Genomic DNA, 22,412 nt, shown 5'->3' with positions numbered 1-22,412 from the left:
CAGTCCATCCCCAATGGTCCACACTGCTCTTTTACAGCTTCAGGCTGGCAGATATCAGGTCAGATTCAAGTTGGATATGCCTCACTGGTGTGTCTGATTACCACAAGTGAGAGGAGTGTGTGGTCTTTCAGCATCCTCCCAGGAGCTGGTCTAGACTGAGCCTACTGTTAAAGAGGTAAACCTTGAAGGTGTTTAAATATGCTGCAGTCTTGACGTAGGGTTTAATGAACAGTGATCCAAATTGTGGGAATGTCAGTGGGAATCACCTTTGCATTTCAGAATAAGAAATGTGTTGCAGATTGAAAGATACTAGAATCTCCTTTTAGGAGTAATTAACTGCTAGAATTAATGGCTCAACTGAGATTTTGTTAAATCTCAAATAGTAATCAGTCTGAAAGGTTTTCTTAGAGTACGTATAGAAAATAGCATTTTCCAGAACATTACTAAATATTCAGTACCAAAAGGTGATCTATATTTTTAACAAATCTGTCACCTTACACTAAAAAAAAGCTTAGTTCTCTGTGTGACCCATACTAATTCAGCTTTTTGATCTTTGTGTGTGACCTGCTTTAAATTGTCACACAAGTGATGTGATCTTGACATTTATTTGAAGACTTGTCCAAAACACAGTCAGTAGCCAAACAGCAGACATCTTCTTGACAGAATAATTATTTGAAAACTGTTGCACGGTGGAAGTGCAAAAAAGAAAAGTGAAAAGGATTAAACTTGATTCCTGCTGGAGGGATGGTACCATGTGAGGAAACTTCATCCTCGTTCAAATCTTTTATGAATTACTTCATTCAGGAAATAAGAACTTCACTTGTCTGTGTACAGGGGCTTTGGGTGGAGATGACAAAACCCACTGGCACTGCCAATCCCAGATACGCTGTATTTGCAGGCAAGGATACTTGAAGATGACTTGAGACTATAACTTGTTGTTAAGTGATTATACTATGTAAGTTATCTTCTGTTAGATTTTTGATGTGTCTTGAGCTTTAGGTTAAATGATTTCTTGAAAACCTTGGCAGAATTTGCTGGAGAGTGGGGGAAGGAGAGATAAGAAAAGGGAGGTTCTCCTAGTGCCCTGGCACTTACCTTTAGAAATATGTACCCACAGGCTGAAAACCATCAGTGTGTGCTTGGGTGCGTGCGTGGCCTGGAGGCTGGGAAGGTCAGATGGAGAGATGGAAAAGAGTGGTCTGATTTAGCCCTCTCTTCTAACCTTCATTCCTGAGATCATCCACAGCCTCTCAGATCTCAGCACTGCTTACTTGGACTTGCTATTCCAAGTGCACTCTGCCCCTATCCAGGAGCAGAACAGTGGAATAAAATTCATGAGCTCCTTTAGACCTTATCCCATGAAGCGTAGATGCAAATATTATTTCATCATCTTGTTTATACAGATCATCTCAGTTTTCCATGCTGCTTGGTCTCGTGTTTACCTAACTAGCATTTTTGCTGAAAGTTTCTTTGCAATCACTGTGGTGGTTTGTTTTTGTTTTTTTTTCCCCTCAGCATTCTTGATTTTTTTTATTTTTAGACTTTCTTCAAACAGCTGTCATGGGCTTCTTTGATTTTTGTTTTTATCATAACTGCAAGTCACAACAAAGTATCTGGTTCTCCTTATTGCAGAGAAACACATCTAAATATAAATTCATACGTGATCAAAATTTAGAAATAAAAAGGCTTGATCTTAGTGGGACCTGATTCATAACTCTCCAGTGCTTTGGGGTTGGCAGCCCTGTAAGTTGGGAACAGCTTTGCAAGCTGTTTAAACTCCCAACTTTGATTACAATGATTAGTTTTGCCAGACAAAAGGAAGATATTTTCCTTCTCTTCCTGTGGGAAGCTTCGGAACAGCATTTAGCTGCCAGCTGGTCTTTCATGAGCAGTCTCAGACTGGAAATGTATGCGTGCTTAACCTCCAGCTCTTTGCCCAGATGACTGCAAACTTGACATCCAGCTGGGTTTGCCCCCCTTTCCAACAGCCGAACTGTTGTTCTTTTTCTGTTTGCTTATGTTGGAGGCTACAAAAGCTCAGGAATTAATGATGGCAGGAGAGGACAAGAACATTACTACTGATTTGCAACAGCCTTGATAATGTAGTTTCGCTGAGCATACTTCTAGGTCTTGGAGACTGGATTGCTTTAAAGGAGAAAAGACTCTTCGTCCTTCCTTCCTCAAGTACTCAGAGATGGATTTCTTTTCTTCTGGGAAAGACTTCCTCTCAAACCCACTGTTTCCAAACAGGCAGCAAAAACCTAAATCCAATACATCCTTCATACAACTGTTTGGCCCTGCTGACTTGCTGTTTTTACCAACGTGTCTTCTCCACTCCTAAAGATCCTATTAAGGATCAGCACAGAGATCTCTCTTCCAACAAGAGACATTTTGAGATGCGTGTTTTTGATGGAAAGGCAGGAGTAAGCAAAGATGTATGCTTCCACTGACCTGTGTGAAGTGCATAGCATTGGTGTAGTATCCTAAGGCTCCAGCTCCTTGTGACTTAAAGACCTTTAACATTGGTAGCAGCATTGGCACACAGCCTTTGTCTTCAGGGGGAGCTGATGTGACCCTAGAGTTGTAGACTGTGCACAGTATCAGGAGATCTTCCATCTTTCCACGCTTCTGTGTGCTTTACCTTCTGCACCTCATTCACCAGAAGGATGCTGGGGACAAAATCTTGGAGATGACATACAGCAGTGAGACATGGAAGCCTGCCCTTCCCTCTGCAAATGCAACAGTGCACCCATCTCCTCTGCCTTATGGGACAGCACAGGCGTGGGGGTGATGTTTGTGCTTGGCCAGCCTTCTTCAATAGGCAGAGTCTTTGCTCTGGTACTTTCAGAAAAGCATACACAAAAAATAGAAGGGAATGTTTACTATTGTTGTAGTCATACCAGTGGACCACTAAAGCTGAGCTGTCAAATCTAACTTCTTCTCCAACCCTTCTAAAGACCGTGGCCATGAGATTTATCAAATTATAAAATCACAAAATTCCCTTATTGTGTACCAAATGAGTTACAGGTGCTTAAAAATGGGATAGGTAGTAAGTAATGTGTTCATTTCATGAGATCAAACAAGAAATATTCATACAAGTAGTATTCACAGAAGCATGGTTCAGTCTATAATGTCCAAAGTAGGTGTTACTAGCAGTTTGTGTTACCTCTGCACTCACTGTCTCATTTGTGTTTTAAGCACGTATGGGCATGTATGTCTGGGCCATAAAGTAGATTTTCAGGTTAATGGCAAGTTTTCAACAAGTGTTGACTGATTACATTTTTTTGTCACTGCTTTTATATTTTCTAGGCCTGGTACAACTGGTCTACAGAGCACAGCAGTGTTTGGGCCCTTTCTGTGTGATAGTGCTGTGGTGGTTAGAGTTAAATGCAAGAGCTAGTAAGGTTACAAGCAAAGAAAAAAACATGGTGCATACCATCAGATACTTTTGATCAGAGTATGTATTACTTGGGAAACTGGGAGGCTTCAATGACACATCATATGTGTTGGACTACTCTTCCTTGAGGGAACTCTACACAGTTGAAAGATCAACCAATGATCATGCTTCTGTTAAGGCCACTCAAGATTAGTAATAATTAAAAATGGCAGTAACATTAGACAGTATGGAGTGCATGTTCTTATGTACATTGCAAGAACCTGTTAGCATGAAAAGCTGTAGTTTTGATGACCTAGAGAGCTTCACTACAGCTTCACAGTGAGCCAACTAATACCATTAGTTTTTTCATCGATTATGTTTTTCACTTGTAGTTCTGGATTCTCTTTCACAGCATTGGTGCTTATATTTTTGCTGGTACGTGGAGATTTCAAGCATGGATCAGGGATCTGATATAATATATATCATAAAAACGGGTAAGCAAAGTTAAGAACTTCTGTTTCTAGGACCTTTTCAGTGTCCTAACAATCTCATCCTTGTGCTGAGTTGGCTGCTGCGGGCTGAAATCTTTCCGAAGGTAACGAATAAGTGTGTTTGGGACAGGGAAGCCAGCAGGCAGCTTCTGCCTTCGGTTGGATGGGGTTAAGTGTGTGGGTCTGTCTCGGTCAGGTATTTATGTACTGGGTGGTTGTCTGGGATGATCATGTAGAGCTGTGGAAGGCTGAGCCAGGGCTCTTGCCCCATTTTGAACAAACGTTTCCAGACTTCCACAATGCACTGTAAAGGATTGTGACTCCTCTCTTGGATTGAAAATCCATCAAATCTGTTTAATAAAAAAATGGTAGCTAGACAGACAGTACTTGTGCAATTTTACACCTTCTGTCTCAAATTAAAATATTTTGAGCTGCAGTGTCTGTTCTTAAATCCCCACCCCCACCAGTAGTTTTGCTCACATGTTATCCATAAATCTTGTCTGTTTTAAACGTTCCAACTAATAGTTGGGCAAAACGTTTAGCATAATGATATGATTAACAGAGTCCATTTTTTGGCAGCCTGGATGCAGTTTTTCTTCAGCAAGCATTGCAGTTTATCCTGATCAGAGATGGGGAGGCATTATTCCTCTTTATGCAGAATTCTTTCTTTCTATATGAGGATTTAGGTGTTCTGCATTTATTTTGCAGAAATATAACGTGTGATTTGGCTGCATCTTTGAAGTGGTGATATTATAAATCTTCCAATCACCATTGCCCAATCTGTTTTAGCATTCATGTGCCTAATTTCTGTTTGTAATCTGATTACTGGCTTGAGCTGCTCCGGCTTGCAGCCTATTGCTATGCATTTACTGTACTCTCCGGGACGCGGTAGCCTGACAGCTCCAGTCCTGTGCTGTGAAAAAAGCTCTACATGATATTGCTCAGACAGGCCTAGGGCTGTGGCTGGTTGGGAATTAGCTGCTGTTGTAGTTTCTCTTTGCTGAATCCTTTGTTTGTACAACCATGTTCCGAAATCCTTGGATCTCCAGCTATTTGGGAAATGTTAAACACTCTGAGGAGCAAGGTAAGAGTTCCAAGTAGATAGAGGAAAATGCAGTTTATTTGTGTGCTTTTAATCTCTCGTACGGTTGTATGTGTAAATATTGTTTGACTGAATCTCCTTCAGCTACATGAGCTACTTTAGTGATCAGTATGCAGTTAGTCACTTCGGCTGTTTCATTATTTCCTAAAGGACACTTTTGAAAGATCCGATTAGATGGATCTTCTAATTAGCTTAGCTTGCCACCGACTTAGGGCCTTTAAATATAGCAAATAGCAATGCAAGGTTGCATCTGGATTTTTTTTTTTTTAATTCAGCATTTTTAATTTCCTATGTAGTAATCTGGGGACAGTGGTTTTATCTGGTAGTTTGTATCCTTGGGGAGGGGAGGGGAGGGCAGAAGACTGAAGAAATGGTTAAACTTGTGAGCAAGTTCGATTTACACTTCAGTAAATACACTCTCAATTTTAAATACAAATATTTAAAATTCTGTTAATAGGGTTATGTGTATGTTTATACTGCAGTAAAAGAAGGGACAAAATGATGTTGCAATGATTTTCTTTCTGTGTGTCAGGTATTATGAAGGTTTCTTTAAATTAACCATTGAAATAAGACCAGTGTTCGTTTTCTGGGCTTATTTATTTCCTTTTGAGGCAGAATTGTTTTTACTTTCTTGTCTGTGCTCTTGTATTTAATCTTAAAGCTTCCATATTACAGTCAGTAAGTTTGATTGGAATTTAATCTTCCCACATGGGGTTTAATTTGAACAGGAGGAAATTCATAAAATAGTAGTTCTCTGTTTATTTGTGTGTGGGAGGAGAGGAGCTTACCCTACAAATTACAGCAGAATTTTAATAGGTTTTTGAAGTATTATAAATATGGTATGTATGAATATTACTATGTGCGTTTAATGGGGAGCAAGAGTCAGAAAAGCTTGTGTGCCCATCTGAGCAGCTCCTTTCCCAGTGCAGCAATGAAAGCTGCCTTCTTCCCCTCTCATATCCCCTCTTTGTTTTTTGCCAGGATAAACGAGCATTTCTCTGTGGTCTGCTTGAGGGCTCTGTGGTGGACAGCTGTTTTAGTGCCAGAAACTATAGGATGGGTGGTTGTCCTGTTGGAATGGCTGTGTGCTTAAGATATGCCTGGTTCTGATTAACTGAACTGATACTGAGCTGGGCTTGTTAAGCTGTGGCATACTGTGCTCACAGTAATGTAAATCTGGCCCTTTTAGAGATACTTACAGTATGCAGTATTATTTTATTTCTAATGTTCTAGTGTAAAATGCAGTGATTTATATACCATTAATACTCTTGTTCCCTAAAATACCCTGTTTGGTCTGACAAGCTGTTTCTGTGTAATCTGTGTGCTTTATTCTCCATATACTTGGGGGGAGAAAGCGAACAGTAAGAAAAACAGGAAAAAGTTGCTTATTAACACTGAAGAATGCTATTAGCACAATTGCTTGAAATTTACAGTAACTTGCAGCAAATGCCAAAAAATGCCCTTTTGCACATTTTAAGCCTCCTTATATATAAGTTAAACTTTTTTTAAAAAAAAAACCTGTGGACCTGGGAAGGTGACAGAGGAAAAGAAATGGAAGAGCAAAGGAGGGAGAAAAAGTTTTGAAAGCCATTGAGAAAATGTGCATCTTCTAAATTTGGGCTCATGTTGTCAGCTATAATAAGCTTTTTTAAACCCTTTCTGCAAAAATAATAAGCATCATACCTAGATTTTAAAATACAAGTGTATTCTTGCTTGCAAAGCAATTTGGTTTTTTTAAATAATGCAACAACATATAACAAAATATATTGGCCAGTTAACTCTTCCTTGAAATAGTGAAATCTGAGCTCTGCATTAGAGTTTAAAGGGTTGTTGCTGCTTTTGAATTGTTTCGAAGTTTTTGTCTGAAGAATAAGGTGAAAAGTGCTTTACTGATTTTGAGTCTTGGGGTAATTGACTTAATGCAAATGGAGATTTAAAGCCATTTTCTCACTGGCAGTACATTTGTAGTAGCTTCATGTTTGTTTCAGCAGCAGTAACAAACTGGGCTACCCTGCTTCCTGGCTTTCATTCTGTGAGGTCTCCTAATAGCATCCTCACTGCTGAATGGAGGCAGCTGATGTTTGGTGCCCTGTCCCCCTCCCCCCTTGCTACCAGTCATCATTTATAGACATACAGTGATGTTCTTGAGTGCAGAAATGAGGAAGCTGCATTTGTGGGGAGAGAGGGGAGATTGCCTGTTGCTGTGGTTCAGAGAGAGGTTTGGAAACCAGTGGCTTTGTAACACGTACTTCTTGAATTTAAGGCTGCATCTCATGTAATTTTGCTTTCAGGTAAACATATTTATTATCAGAATGGAACACAGTACAAGTCCTAAGGTTACTCAGTAAAAAAACAGGAGCTTCCAAACAGTGGTCAACCTTCAGAAATGCTTTTGTCATGGATGGTGTAATAATGTTGCTACAGCAAACCCTCAGCTGGGTATCTCTGATTTCTGCAGTGATTATGCAGTTTTTAGACTATTGCCTGGCTGCAGCCATAAAGGCTCTTGCTGCATTTTTCATTATCAAAGTGTTTTATAAACATATCTACTGTGCATTTTATAAGCGGGAAAACCAAGTCAAGCAGTTTAAATGATACCCCCAGGCTGCAGTGCTACACTGAATATCGAAAGCTTCAATACTTAATGTAACTGCCATATGTTTTACCATCTGTACTTACTTTTGGAAGGCTTTGGTTTATCACCACCTTGGGCATGCCAGCCTATGCCTCTTTGACTAGAAGAAAGGCCTTTGTACAGTCTTTTCCAGTGGAAAAGGACTATTGATGGAAGTTACAAGCTAGTTTCCTAAAAGTTCCCTATTTATTAAAGCATGTTTTTTTTTTTTTTTTTTAATTTCACAGATTTTGACAAAGGAAACTCGGTTAGATTTAAACCTTCGCGATTGCTCCATAGGAAGAGAGCCTTAAGGTAAGGCCAAGTTTGTCTTCTTGCCTTGTGAAGTTGATTCGTTGCATCATTGTTACTTGCAGTCATGGCATGAATCTCCACTTGTTCTTTTGCTGGTAGAAATGATTCTTGGTTCTCTGGCGGGACCAAGCTGTGGTCTGGACAGTTATTGAAAACTGCCTCCTAAATAACTGTGTAAATTTACAACTGGTACTGCTAAGGAAAGAGTCCCACTGCGCTGTGTCTTGTACCACTGCAATGAATCATAGAGTCACAGAATGGTTTGAGTTGGAAGAGTTTAAGATTATATAGTTCCAACCCCTCTGCTATAGGCAGGGATGCCTCCCTCTAGACCAGGTTGCTCAAAGCCCCACTTTCCTGAAAGGCACGGACACAGTACAGACATCTAGTGAACCAGTGTGTAAAGCTGATCAGTCTGAAAAGTAGGTGGTTGAGGTGAGGGAATTACTGGTACAGTTGTGCAGGCAGCTTTGTCAGCATATAGAAGGGGACCTTGCAGGTGAACAGAGGGGTGAGGTGGTTGATTCCTTGCTGGGCATTGCTGCCTCATGCTTGCAGCCTTAAGGCCTGGTCACATGAGGCTGCGTAAGGTATTGCAGTGCTTAGGTAAGCAATGTGGCAGGTCACATTCCTTCACTGTTCCCTCCCCACTTCATCTGTGGGACCCCCTCCCATCAGTACGCACTTTTTGAGCATTTCTGGTTCCCTGCCATACTGTGTTGTAGGCATTGTAGAGAAACAGGGAGCAGGTGTACGAGATGCATAGTCTTATGGTCTGGAGGTAGGGGAAAACTGGGATAAGGCTACTGGAAAAAGATGCAACCATGAAACAGATCTTTTATTTAGGAATCCAGAGAAAGAAATAGTGGAAGTAGAGAAGGAAAAGAATAATGAATGCCAAGCCCATGTCTGGCAGTTATACAAGTGAATTTTCATGTATGTCTTTCAATCAAAAAATGTCATTATATTCTGTAGCTTTAATCCAGAAGCCAGAGCAGTCTTAGCAGTGGCATTTGGATCAAACTTCTCCTTGCTTTTGGGCATGGAACTAGGTTAGTGGGACAGCTATTTAGAAACCATACGCTGCTACTGCAGCAGATGAAATTTTCAAATTGGAATCCCTGATGTATAGAAGGAGCCTGCACTTTGGAACCTGCAAGAGCAGTATACCTACTAAGGTTGTCACATGCTCTACTAATGCCAATTCTACATAATTTTTAAAGAAAAACTACTGAGATTGTGAAACACTGTCTGTGTTTTAATAGGAATCATATGAATTCCTGAAAATTGTAGAGCATGAGTTCCTTGGCAACCTGAGGCCAAACCACATGTAAATCCTCCATGAAGCGAACTTGTGGGACCTCATGCTGTTGATTCTATTTCATGAACCATAAACACAGGCTATATTCCAGGCAAGCAAAAGAGGAGGAGTTCCCCTTTTGGTCCAACCTTTTATGGCCAACCTCTTTTCAGTGGTCTGTGGGGACAGGACGAGGGGAGATGGCCATAAACTGGAGCATAGGAAATTCCGCACCAATATGTGAAAGAACTTCTTCGTGGTGAGGGTGACAGAGCACTGGAACAGGCTGCCCAGGGAGGTTGTGGACTCTCCTTCTCTGGAGATGTCCAAGATCCATCTGGACGCCTACCTGTGCAGCCTACTGTAGGGAGCCTGCTTTGCCGGGGGGTTGGACTCGATGATCTCTAGAGACAACTCTGTGATTCTCTGTGATACCCAAATTTAACAGGGACTTTAAGAAGTAAGACATTCTTCCCCACTTCTGAAAGTAGGTGGTTTTCTTTTTTGATTTAGAGAAACCCAAATATGCTTTAAATTACTTTAGTCATGAATTATCATAGCCTAGCTGTGAAGTACAGAAACTTCTGGTACTTCTGATCAGAACCTGCACCTACATTTGTAGCATGACTTGAGAAATTAAGGAAAACAAGGATGAGTAGATGTAGTTGTGATGCTTGGAAAAAAGGGCAGTGGATGAGTTTGAAAGCACAGTGTACCTGGCAATCTTAATTGGCTGTCTGACCCTACATAAGCAACTAAACTGATGATGCACCTGCTCCTTTATTGGATAAACTAATAAAACAGGGCAACATCTAGATAGAACCCCTTGAGGGAAAAAGGCAAGTCTTGATGTGGAATTGATTGTATTTTTTAAACCCTTATGAATAATTTCCCCAAATTGTTACTTTTAAAACGACTTGGAATTGCTTTAACACAATTCTGACTCAATTTAGGTTCCTAATGAATGCTCTTAGTGAATACTGTGACATGTCCTAAATATGTCTACATACATTTTTAGAACAAATTTTATATACGTACCTATAAATAGCCAATTATTTGGGCAGACCATCATCTTCAGAACAGTACTCCTGTCTCTGAATTCTCTGATCAAGTGAAAGCAATATAATTGATACATTGGTTGAAAACATTTTGTTTCTAATGTGTAAGTATTTAAAACAAGCAGTGTTACCTGCAGCATTGTGAGAGTGCATGTCACACAACTGCCCCCAAAGAGGAGAAACAAAAATTCTCCTGTGTGGATAAAATAGTCACTAGATGAAAACGGTTGACAATTAAAATAAATGAATAGATGTTGACAGTGTGTCTCGAGGAAAAGGGTAAAGGAGGCACAGGGGAAACTGGGAAACTTGAGAAGCAGGTCGCCTGGGTTGTCATATAGCCCAGTAAGGTGAAGTTTAAGAAGTTTGTGATTGTGATTATTACAAGAATTTTAATGAAATCTGCCAATGAGCAGAGGCTGGAAGCCACCCTCAGTACAAAGGAGGAAGGAGCTCACATGCAGGAGGAACTCGGTGACCTTGAGGACGAATGAAAAAAGGGATGTAATGTAATAATACTAAGTGCAAAGTCATACATTGGGGGCTGATAAATTTTTCTGTCACTTGCAACTGATGAAAGTAAAGCCTTGGCATATTAGTTTCTCATGTGGGATTGAGCAATTAATATGGTGTAGTTATAAAAAGGCAAACATTGTAGAGCACATCATTCATCTAGCTGGTCACATAATCATGCTTTCTCCATTAAAAGTCCTGTTTTTACAGGCCATTAACAGAGCCAGGCCTAGAGTTAAAACATTCCAGTTCTGATCACTGTTATACAAAAAAGATGACTTACAGAGAATATTTTTTAATGATGATCAATGAAACTGGGAGAGCCTGTATTGAAAAAAAACTGAGTAAACGTGGAAACTTCTGTTAAGGAGTAGCATAACTAACTATGCTGGCAAGAGAACAAATGCATGTAAGCCCAGTGAGAGACACTTAGGCGACAATTAAAGGATCTCTAGCTTCAGAGTTTTTGGAACAGTTTGGATAAAGTGGCAAAAGGGAACTGAACTAGTTTACAGTATTTGAAAGTTTGATGAAAAACCACAAGCCATCCACTAGTGTCATTCTTTTTATGATCAATATGCTAGTACTAGTCATGATTCCATATGACTTTTCCCTTGGAAATTCATATGTGACTCGGGGACAGTGGTGGATGTTACTGTGCTGTTAATTTACAAGGATTCTGCTGTGTAAGTGAATGGTGAGAGCCCTCCATTAATGGAAACATAGGGTACAACACTGACAGAAGCATTACAGAAGCTATTGGAGATGCTGTCAAACAAACCCCAGATATTCAAAAGTCATAAGCTGGGTCCCTCAGCACTTGGAGACAAATCTTAAGTAATCAAAATGTTTTGCCAAAATTGATTTTGGTTTTGATTCATTTGCATTTTCCATCCTCAGCCAAAAGGAGTAGAAACTGCTTTCAAATTGAAACTGAGTCCTTCAACCTTGAGGTTTCTCCAGAAGCTGTCTGTAAGAGAATAGAGTATTGTGAAGCTAATAAAAGCCATGAGTGCTTGCACTGTGGGGTTAAGCGCGTGGAAGCGTGCAATTAATTGGCTGAGTCTCTGCCCAGTCTCAGATGACATACGCACCCGTTTGCTTGTGGCCACTATGGAATTATTTTTTTTAGTTCCGTTAAAAGTGTTTTCACCCTATAAGGATGCACAGTTTTCTGTAACAGACAGCTTACTGCTGCTCTTAATCTTCTGTTTGCTGTTGCTTTTCTGTGGTGGCTAGCATTCCTTCTCTTGGCAGCATCTTGAACAATTACTTTAAGTGCAGTTGTTGAAGACAATTTGCAGCAGGTGGCACAGTGCCTGGAAGTGACACAGCCAGTTCTTTATAGTCATTTCAAGAGTTTAATTCTCCCCACAGTGTCTTCATACAAAGGAAGATTATTTGTAAATGATTAAGAAGCAAATATTTCTTGGAGTTCATGTAAAATATTATTTAGTCATTATATTTCAGTTTTTTCAATGAGAAATGTTCATCTGGATTAATTAGTACAAAAAGAAAAAGAAGAAAAAAAAATTCTTTTTCTAGCCAAATGCACTGGAGGAAAAGATATTCAGCTCTTCAAAAAGCCATTTTAAAAACTGTCCTAAGAAAAGATTTTCCAGTGGCAAGGCTGTGTAATTTGTTTTATGAGAATGACAGCAACTTGTACCGCACATCAATTGTGTGGCAAAATGAAGAGTCCAGGATCACTGTGGGGATTTGTATCTGTTACACCTGTCTACATAATTTACTAAAGATCTTAAGACTAGTATAAGTTTTCTTACGCCCGTTTGGGATAGTCTAGAAGTCATGATGGCAGAATACAACAGAGGTTTCCATCCATTTTTAATAGAGTAGATCCCACAGGGAGGAACACTTTTTTTTTTTTTTTGCTGAAAAGTCACTACAGACAATTATGACACTTCCATTTCAGATTTAAATTTGTATGTTTAATGAACATATTTAAGATATTCTTTCTCATCTAATTGAGTATTTTTTGCTGTTATAGAGTGACAAGGTATAGAACTGAATGACCTGTTAATATTAAATGTATTATGAACTGCATATTATCCCAAGATGAGAGCAACAGCAACAACAAGGTGGTTGTGCAGAAGGCTTCTGCGTGGAGGGTACATTCAGTACTGCATTTGATGAAATATGTTATAGTATTTGTGGAGAATCATTCTATATATATGATTTCAAATGCAATTTCTAGTTTTGAAGGCAGACTCCGGTAAGCAATTCAATGCAAAAATGTGTCGTAGACAGTTCCAAATAAGTTTCAAATGATGTTAGGTTTGGCTTTGTGAGTTTCCTGGGGTTATTTCTTATTTCGTTCTTATGGAAAGTATTTTCTTTGGTATCTCTGTTGGACTATCTAGCAGAAATTGGTTACATCTTGACTGTATTTGATTTGTAGCAGAAACAGTCACAGTTCTGTAAACCAGATGTTGCTTTCAGTTTTCAGAAGGAGTTCTCATTTGAAGATAAAGAAGAACTTGTAAACAGCACGAAGGATATTGATGCTAACCTCTTAGCAGTACTTCCAAAAGGTAGGTAAGGGACACATATTATGAACACAAATGGTAATATAACCACATATGAAATTTAGTCTGTGCAAGTGCACAGCACAGTTAAAATCACTTAAGCACAGCTGTTTTGTAAATGAGTTTTCTTTTCCCTGTGAAGTATGAAAAGGGGATGAAATGGGATGAATCACAGTGCTCTTTTACAAGTCCTTAAGTCCCTGCTTCATAAAGCTCAGATTTGTTTACCTTGTTTTGAATAGTTTAAAAAATAGCTGAAATTCAAAACTTCTGTACAAGTAGATGAGTATGGAATCGAAAGGTATTAACTTGGCTTGTAGTTATAGCTCTTTCCAGTCACTCAGTAGTTGGTAGAATCACCGTGATTATGTGGATGACTGACTGCACACAGAATTTTGATCTTGCCCACTGAAGGACCTGTACTACCTAAGGTATAATTTATAGTGGATGAGACCATTTTGTAGAAAAGCAGAGCAGCAGTATTCCCAACACTCTTAGCACTAACACCGTTAAGCAATTCAGCAGGTAGGCTGTGGCTAGGTCTGTGACTTGACCCATACAACAAATTTTGTTTACAGTAGATAGTAAATCTCACTGCAGCCAAATTATTCAAGAACCAGAGGCTCTGTCATAATGTCTTTTACAAGTAAGAAAAACGACTCTAATATCCTGTCTCTCCATAGTATTTTAAGGAGAGAAATATTCAAAGAAACCTAGCAGCTGTTTTTTGTGCATTTGGGGATACGTTTTGTTTGGTTTTAAATTTCTGTCATTTTACCTTGAATAACTTAAGAAGAAGACATCAGTGCCATCTTTAAAAACAGCTGAGGTAGAGGACTGAAATTCTCCTGCGTTTGTTGGAGGAAGTCACAGTCTTTTTGGAACTAGATTAAAAGATTACATTTGAATGAAGAGAGCTCTATGTAACTGGCGTAAAGATGTTCCCTTTGTTTCAGGCATGTTGTAGATCTCAGAACTTTGATTAAAACTGTGCTTGTATTCTCTCAAAACTGATGATATTTACCCTTTTCAGACAAAAGTCTACAAGGCTAGATGCACTAATTCCAGGAAAATGGAACTAAGTGGCTTTCTCTCTGATGTAATTTACTGCTCCTTACTTCTTCCAACATAGCATTTAAGTGGTATGCTTGCTCTTGTAGTGCAAATGTTTAGAAAGAGATTTCATTGGCATGTTGATAGAATAAAATGATATGCACTTGTACAATACAGACTACTTAAGAGCACCAGCCAGTACGAATAAATAGTCCCTCATTACTCCACAGACTTAGCTTTGCAGTCACACTGGCCAAAATGGCCAGTAAGTTAATTGTGAGAGCCTTCACTTGGGAAACCTTCTCTGCAAGCTATTTCTCACTGAACTATTTTCTATTCCAAGATGTCTCCTTTTGTCTGAAGAATTGTTTTTTGTAGTAAAGATGCCACATTTAGTGTGTATTGGAGCTGATTCTTACATTCTGAGGGCTGCATTACTTGAGGCTGTTTTCCCCATCTAGAGGTTATCTTCGGTCCACATTTGCATGTGTTGGAAAATGGGAGGAACATACTTAGTTTTCAACAGGTAGAGTCAGAACTAATGATCAAAGACTCTAGCTGAATTCTCACTTGTTGCTGCTTACGATTAAGCATTAAGTATGTTAGTGTGCCCCTGCTAGCATGAACAGAAGGTAAATGCTCCCCCAGCCTGATTTGCAGAGTACCGTCTTTCCAGGTGGGAGGAGGAGGAGGAAGGAAAAAGTTTGGTTGGCTTCACTATGTTAAACATTTTGAGGAAAAATTTGTATTGCAATGAATATTTACTGTTTCGAAGAAATCATGCCTGTTGCAGGTAAATTTTGACCCACCTTTACACAGGCTTTATAAACCTATACCTCTGTGCAAGCATTTATAAATATATATCCCTACCTTCTACTAGAGACTTTTTGAGGACTCGATTTAGTTTTTACAGCTTCTGTATTTTAAAAATAATATTGTCACGTGCCTTCAACTTTACCAACATGTTTCTGCTCTACTGCTATCAAAGATGGCTTCCAGCAAAAAAGTTTATATTCTGTGAGTAATTTTTCTGAAATATTTTTGAATTCTCTAAGAAGTCTCACTCAAATTTGAAATGTTGAGGTTTTTTGTTTGCTTGCTTCTTAAAATTCTTGTAATGTGAACTCCAAATATACTTTTTAAAATTATTACTGTGGGATGAGACATGAAACAATACTGCTTTTGCTAGATATGTGGTCTTACAAGGTAAATTCTATTCAGAAGGTCTACAGTCACCGAAATTAAGATGCCTCCTTGACAGTCCGCCTTAGAGGATATCTTACCATAGCATCTTGCTCAACATCCTGAAATAAAGCCTGAAGCACAGGACAGTTCCTAAACTGTTGCTGTTCTTCTTTTTCTAAATGATACTTACTAACAGCACTTATGAACTGCTAACGTGAACTAATTTAGATAAGGAGCTTTTACTGTGAAATTAATTTTAGTCTTTTCTCATGTGCTGAATCAGATCTTTGTGCTACCTTTTAGGAAGAGGTGTTATTATTCTTTAACTTTGTCATGGATATCTTTGAGATGATGTCGTTTCTGATGGTCATGTGGAAAAACGTTCATGAGCAGATGGCAAACTGGCACCAGCATATTCAAACTACAAACCAAAAAAGAGAAACATGATCACCTAAGCGTGCAAAGGCCAGCCAAGGTCCTTGGGACAGAAATTTTTCCAACTAACTTTTATAATTTTAAGTGCTGTATTTTAGAGCCACTGTAGTAATAGAAGACTTCCTGCATTTTCTCTCTTTTATTTTATTTTACTTTATTGTGGAAGTTCTTTTTTTTTTTTTTCATCTTATAGAATATTACTGAAGAAGAGTATTACTGAAACTATTTTCACAAAAGAACTCTGCAGGTATTGGTCACCCTAGCTGAAATTGCTGTCTGGAATTTCAAGTGTGGAAAAAGTATAAGGCAGTGTAGAGCAGTCTCATGCTATTTTTGTCCCATGTTGTTTGAGAAGGTGTTGGAGCGATGCTTTGTGAGTCCAATGCTCTTTTTAGGAGTGCATAGCGGTAGTAGAATCTCTGGAACTTCAGCTAACACGTACTGGGAGGGTGTTGAGCTAATGCTGCTGGGAGTTCTTTGGATATTCCAAATTTCTTGTATAAGAATGTCTTATAGTCAAGTTTCCTTGTTTGGGAAAAAAAAAAAAGAAAAAGAAAAGGCTTTAATATATGAAGTTGTGCTTCAGAGCTTGACTAAAACTCTTTAAAAGAACTGTTCTGTGATGTTTTTAAGGACTGATTAAATTGGTGACTCGAGAAGAAAAATGATCAGGATTTGGATGGAATGTGATTTTATTAACTGTGAGTGATGGAGGCCTTTTACCTGTCTGAAGTAGCAGAACAATTATGGCTTTTGTTTTGACCATTTCTTGTATGTACAGGCAATAGACACAGCAGAAAACCCCTAATATCCAGCGGAACAAATTTAAATAGAAGTAGATTTGGTAGAGGTGAAAAGCAAAATATTTGAGAAATCATTCCCTTTGGTGTCAGTGTGGAATGACTTGTTTCACATGGATAAGATCTTTGTTTAATACAGTTCACTGGTAGCACAGCTGAATGGGTAGAGCAGCATGGGAATTGCTCATGCAGTGAGAGAAAAAGCTATGAAAACACAGTGTAAGAACTCATCTTTGCTTTAGTCTTGGTTTGGGATGCAGATTTTCCATTAGCCAACTCCATTTCTCATCTATCTGCAGAGACCTGGAGCTTGCTGGCTTTCAGGGACAGTCTTCATGTGTGGTCAACTTGGTCAGCAATGAAGACTTCACTCTGTTTTGCTGCAGATGCTTAAGCAAAGTGTGGGAGGCGGTTAGCCCTGTTAGGTGGGGTGGGACATCTTAGATTTTTATGGTGTGATGACAATTTGTTTGATGCAACCTGCCTTGAAAAATTGAAGTTGATAATTTGAGTCTGTGTTCTGTAAAAATGTAGAGCAGAGCTTTTTCAGAGAGTGCCTCAGATGATTCCCCCCCCCCGTGTATTGTATTCCTGTAGGAATCCATCTGTAGCCTCAGACACTACATCAATACCTCACTCATTTGCCTCTCTGAGTAGTAGAATGAGAATGTTCCGTCTTACCAGTCAAAGACCTTTTACCTGGAGTCCTGGTGGCTTTTCAACACATAAGCATGATATGACAGTCAATGTTAATAGTATCTATTTTTTTCCTAGCTGTGATGTGATGTACAAGCACTGATATTGACTACAGAGACCATCTTGGGTATGTGTCAGCTGAAATGCTGACTTAGATTTGCTCATAAATTCTAAGTTAAGGAAAGGGAGAGAAGGTGCACCTGACCTTTAAAAGGGTGGTGTTTCAGTAATGTTTAACTTACAAATATCTAGGTCTGTTAAGTCCAGTAGGGTATAAAGCTGATAGAATCACTTCTACAGTGGTGTGGAACAGTGTCTTCTAGATTCTTCTAGATTCTTCTGAGTCATCAGGTGTTTCTGATGGCAATCTTGGGCTGATTTAACAGGCTGCATATTTTAGTTTGCTTCAGTTTTTGATTCCTGTGTGAACAGGATCGGAAGGATAGAGATACATTACCTCAGAATAGGTACACAAAGCTTTTAGCACCATGTCTTAGCCAAAACAATGACAGTCTGGGAACTTATGACATCCTCAGTCCCCCAAATCCACTGTGTCCATTGGCAGCCTGAATGGCTTCTCTTCCTGGTGGTAAGAAGTGACACCACATTTGATTATGTAGCACTTGCTACTCCAGTGTGGTTTGCAAACATCACTGATAACTGTACACAAACGTGTATATATAGGGATTACTTCATCTATCACGCCTCCTGTTGGTTCTCTACTATTTTGCGATCTGTGACAGCTGTCTGCTAGCACATAACACCACCAAACAGTTTAGGACAAGAGAAGGAGAATGTGTCCAATTACAACTACAAGGGAAAACTAGTGAAGTGATTATGCAGGAATACCATGTGAGTATGCAGTGTTTTGCACAGGTTATCTCCAAACATGAGCTACTTGCAGTGGTGGGAACTAAGGAATAAGGGACACTTTTTCTCTTTAAACACTGTCACCAACCTTTGTGTAGACAGAGTAAACTGTAACTCTGTACAGCCTGGTTCTGAAGCAGTTAATATAGCATGTAAGCTTAGTCCTAGCTAATGAAAATAATATAACTTGCCCAGTTTACACTGGATCTTAAAACTAGCATAGCCTGGAAGTACTTGGAGAACTCCTTGGTATTTACATCTGTTGGCCTAATGCACTTTTTTTGACAGAGCAAGCTTAGTAAACTAGGAAAACAAAAGGTAAACACTTGTTCCCAGACAAAAACTGTGTGAAATCTCTTAACATTTTTGACTGTTCCTTCTTATTCTGAAGCATTTTAGAAAGTTTCTTTGAGTTTCTGAAGCTTAGTAGCTTATAAACTGTATAATCTTTTGTTGTCTCAGTTTCAGAATTAAGAAAACTGTTTGAACCAAACAACCAAGATTTTTTGGAAATGAAAAGGTAAAAAAAGAAAAAGTCTTTGGCCTGTAAAACAAAACATATGGCTTGTTTTGTTACCTCCTCTTAGAAACTCTCCCTTCAAGTCTTCAAGGATATTTGACTTCAGATGTTTTGCATCTTTTTCAGAAAAGAGAGAATAGCTAGACGCTTAGAGGGAATTGAAAATGATACGCAACCTATGCTTCTGCAGAACTGCCCAGGGTCAGTCACACACCGTTTACTAGAAGAAGATACACCAAGATATATGCGTGCAACTGATCCATACAGTCATCACTTAGGTAAGTAGTATATTCTCTTGCTGAATTACTTCATGTTTTCTACCCCCATCATATGTTCAGTAACAGGAGAAGAGTTTTGTAGAACATCTGTGATCAGGCTTTTTTTTTTTTTTTTAACCTGCCGTTGGTATAATAATAATTTGATATGAGACTCTTAGAGGGTTACGATTAACATAAGCTTCTTAATCATTTTTATATACTTTTGGAGGCTGTAGTGCAAAGCTGTAATATGTCTATGCAGTCACTAGTACATTTTGATTTGTAAGAAAATGGAAAGCATTTACACAAATCAAGTGGGCTAGGGTACCTGGTGGAGTTTTGGGTGGATTGGCCCATATGTGTTGTACTTTTGACAGGAAGATCAAATGAAGAGGAGGAAACTTCAGATTCTTCTGTAGAGAAACAACCCAGATCATCCAGATACCGCACAGAAATCACAGGAGGAAATACAGAGTCCTTGTACAGTACAGGAAACATGGATACCCATGAACTAGAGTCTAAAGCTGAAAGAATAGCTAGGTACAAGGCAGAGAGACGGCGCCAGCTGGCAGAAAAGTATGGATTATCTCTTGATTCTGATTTGGATTCTGACTACTCATTCAGATATTCCCGGGCAAGGAAAGATCCTGACAGTGTGGAAAGAAAGGGCTTGAAAAGTGAAAGGCATGGTGATGAAAGCAAGGACTCTGGCTCCTTGTATTTGACGAGGACTGAGGTGAAGGAGTCAAAGAGTGCGATTTCTGAATCCAAGGAGTACTCCAGCCATGAAAAAGATGGTATTCCAGCTAAAGAAGAGCTTTCAAATGAAAAGAGTGATAAAAGAGCAGATGATGATAGTGCCATTAGACAGGCTTCTGACGCTTCAGCAACCTTGGATAGTTCTGTCTCACTTACACTTTCTGGACGAGAGTCTTCCTCCTATAATGAAGTGCCAATATCACCAAAGCAAACCCCCCGAGAGTCCCTTTCTTCACCAAAGCGGGCAGCCTCACCAATCCATTTGCAGAATGATCAGCCCTTGCACAGTAACATCAGACAAAGGTAACAATTATTTTTTTTGTTTGTTCATACAATTTGCTTAACTTATTCAGTTTCTGCAGCAGTTTCTGTAGTATTTACGAGAATGTACTTATTCCACTTGGTGAACTCATTTATTGGCTTTTGGGTGTTTAATAAAATCCTAGCATAGCTTGGATTGGAAGGGACCTGAAAGACCTTCTAGTTTCAGTGTCCCTGCCATGGGCAGGGTTGCCACCTGCCTGATCAGTTTGCCCACAGTCCCATCCAGACTGGCCTTGAACACCTCCAGGGATGAAGAATTCACAGTTTTTATGGGCAAAGTGTTTCAGTGCTTCATCACTCTCTGCATAAGAATTACTTCTTAATGTCTAATCCAAATTTCTCCCTTTATAGCTTTCCTGTAGATCCCTTTAGTTACTGGAAGGCAGCTATAAGGTCTTGTCAAAGCCTTCTCTTCTCTAGGCTGAACAACCTCATCTCTCCCAGCTTGTCTTTATAGGAGATATGCTATATCCCTCAGCCCCCTTACCAGTCTGCTTGCAGACTGGATTGGTTGGGTTTCTTGAATTGTGATGTGTTTCTGATACAATGAGCTGAATGCCTGTATTTCTGTGATTAGATATGTGCTTGGTTTACGTTTATACTTACAGAATTTACGCTAAATGTAGAACCTCATGGGAGGAGTGGAATAATTGATGTTTAAGATACTTAAACTAGAAATGGAAGCAAGTATGGTTCTAAATCTGCTTTTTTTTTTTTTTTAATTACCTGTTAGGGCAAGCCTTTAACTTTTTCCCTCTATATACTGTAATTGTTTGGATGCAGTTTCCAAGTAAATACAAGTTATTCATCAATGAAGATTTGTATAACTTCATGACAGCTTCTGCCAAGATAAATTAGGGCTCAGAGTTAAAAGCTGAAAAGTGTCTTGGGTTAGTTGAAAAAATAGTTGATTTGTATTTCTGCTGTGAAAATGTAGAACCCCTTTTGAACTGTGATAGTTGATAGTTCAGATAGCATCAGAATATGTGTGAAGGGGCAGAGAGGGAGTAAAAATTCCATGATGAGCTGGGAGAACACAGCCTCCCTCTTGGTATGCTGAATTACTTCAGATTTGACAAATCTAATGTATTAAAAAAAAAAAAAAAAGATTTTTCCAACAGGAAAAAATAAAAGTATTTTTCACAAATTACACATCATAGTTTCACAATGTAATTTAAAAACAGACTATCAAGGTATCATGGTAACTGAAAACAACAAGTGACAAAGATTTTTAAATAGCAGGATTTTCTCCAAGGTTGATTCTTTAATTTCTAGATTGGTGCATATATGAAAAATAATAACTTTGAGCAGAAGTTATGTTAGAATGGTGCAGTTAAAAATATTAGAAATTTGAGTGAGAACTGCACTCTAAACGCACACTCATCATAGAGTCTCACTGACTGGTTCTAAGCAGCAGAAACACTTCAGCTGAGAAATTTGGCCGTTATAATCACAGAAGCAATGAGTTCAGATACAAGCTACCTTAACTGGACTTCTTTATCCTTTCCATCAAAATTACAAATCTTGATTCTTATATAAAAGTGGTTAAATGGTTACAGCCTTTCTTACTAACTCACATGCCTGCACCTTGTTTGAGTGAGTTCGAATGAGAAAGCAGTCTTCAGTGTTAAAGGTTAACAACCTTCTGGGTTGTTCAAATCACCTATGTACACTGCCTGAAAACGGCTGGAAGGTAGTTTTGCTTTCTTTTTTGGTGCACTTTATTGAATAGGAAACACTGGTGATAGTCTTCAGTATTTTTTTTTTATCTCCTTTCATTATTCACTTCTAATCCTGCTCACCTTCTTCTGAATGGATAGGTGGGTATACGCACTATCACTGGACTCTTCAATTCACATTAGATTTTAAAGGAACATTGTCATTAAAACAAAAGTCATCAGGAGGTCGTCAGCATGCTTGGGAAGTTACTGTGTTTTGTTGTAATCTTACAATTCTGCTACTAGAGTAAGGAAAACAATCATCCTAAGGTCACCCATAGAATTGAGAAGAGAATTGTATTGAAGCTTTGAGCTGTCTAGGTTATTCCAAACTCCAGAAATCTCAGAAACAGTCTGATCTCAAGTGCTACAAAATATTATCCCTTTGCTTCAGATGGTCCATTTGAGATTAAATCTCTTGGCTAATCCAATTACTGATAGGAAGGGATACTGAGCAATTGGAAGGAAGTAATTTGGCAG

At 38.9% G+C, this 22,412-nt stretch overlaps 1 protein-coding gene across 14 annotated transcripts in view; it reads left to right on the top strand.

Moving 5' to 3' along the window:
• Positions 1-22,412, top strand: part of SVIL (supervillin) — a 131,329-nt gene that overhangs the window by 56,402 nt on the left and 52,515 nt on the right. For 11 of the 14 annotated variants that reach the window (XM_021385502.1, XM_021385505.1, XM_021385503.1 and 8 more), the window contains 5 exons: positions 7,832-7,898; positions 13,230-13,321; positions 18,817-18,874; positions 19,001-19,152; positions 19,509-20,193. In XM_021385502.1, the coding sequence (XP_021241177.1) occupies positions 18,867-18,874; positions 19,001-19,152; positions 19,509-20,193 (845 nt within the window). In that variant the 5' untranslated portion in view covers positions 7,832-7,898; positions 13,230-13,321; positions 18,817-18,866. Of the gene's footprint in view, positions 1-3,788; positions 3,871-7,831; positions 7,899-13,229; positions 13,322-17,568; positions 17,612-18,816; positions 18,875-19,000; positions 19,153-19,508; positions 20,194-22,412 lie in introns of those variants that run through there. The other 3 variants (XM_021385499.1, XM_021385507.1, XM_021385509.1) reach the window with 3 other exon arrangements.

This window comes from Numida meleagris, chromosome 2 (genome assembly GCF_002078875.1).
Source record: "Numida meleagris isolate 19003 breed g44 Domestic line chromosome 2, NumMel1.0, whole genome shotgun sequence".
In the NCBI taxonomy this organism is placed as follows: Eukaryota; Metazoa; Chordata; class Aves; order Galliformes; family Numididae; genus Numida; species Numida meleagris.
The sequence above is the reverse complement of the archived record's forward strand: the minus strand, read 5'-3'. Positions and strand labels throughout refer to the sequence as shown.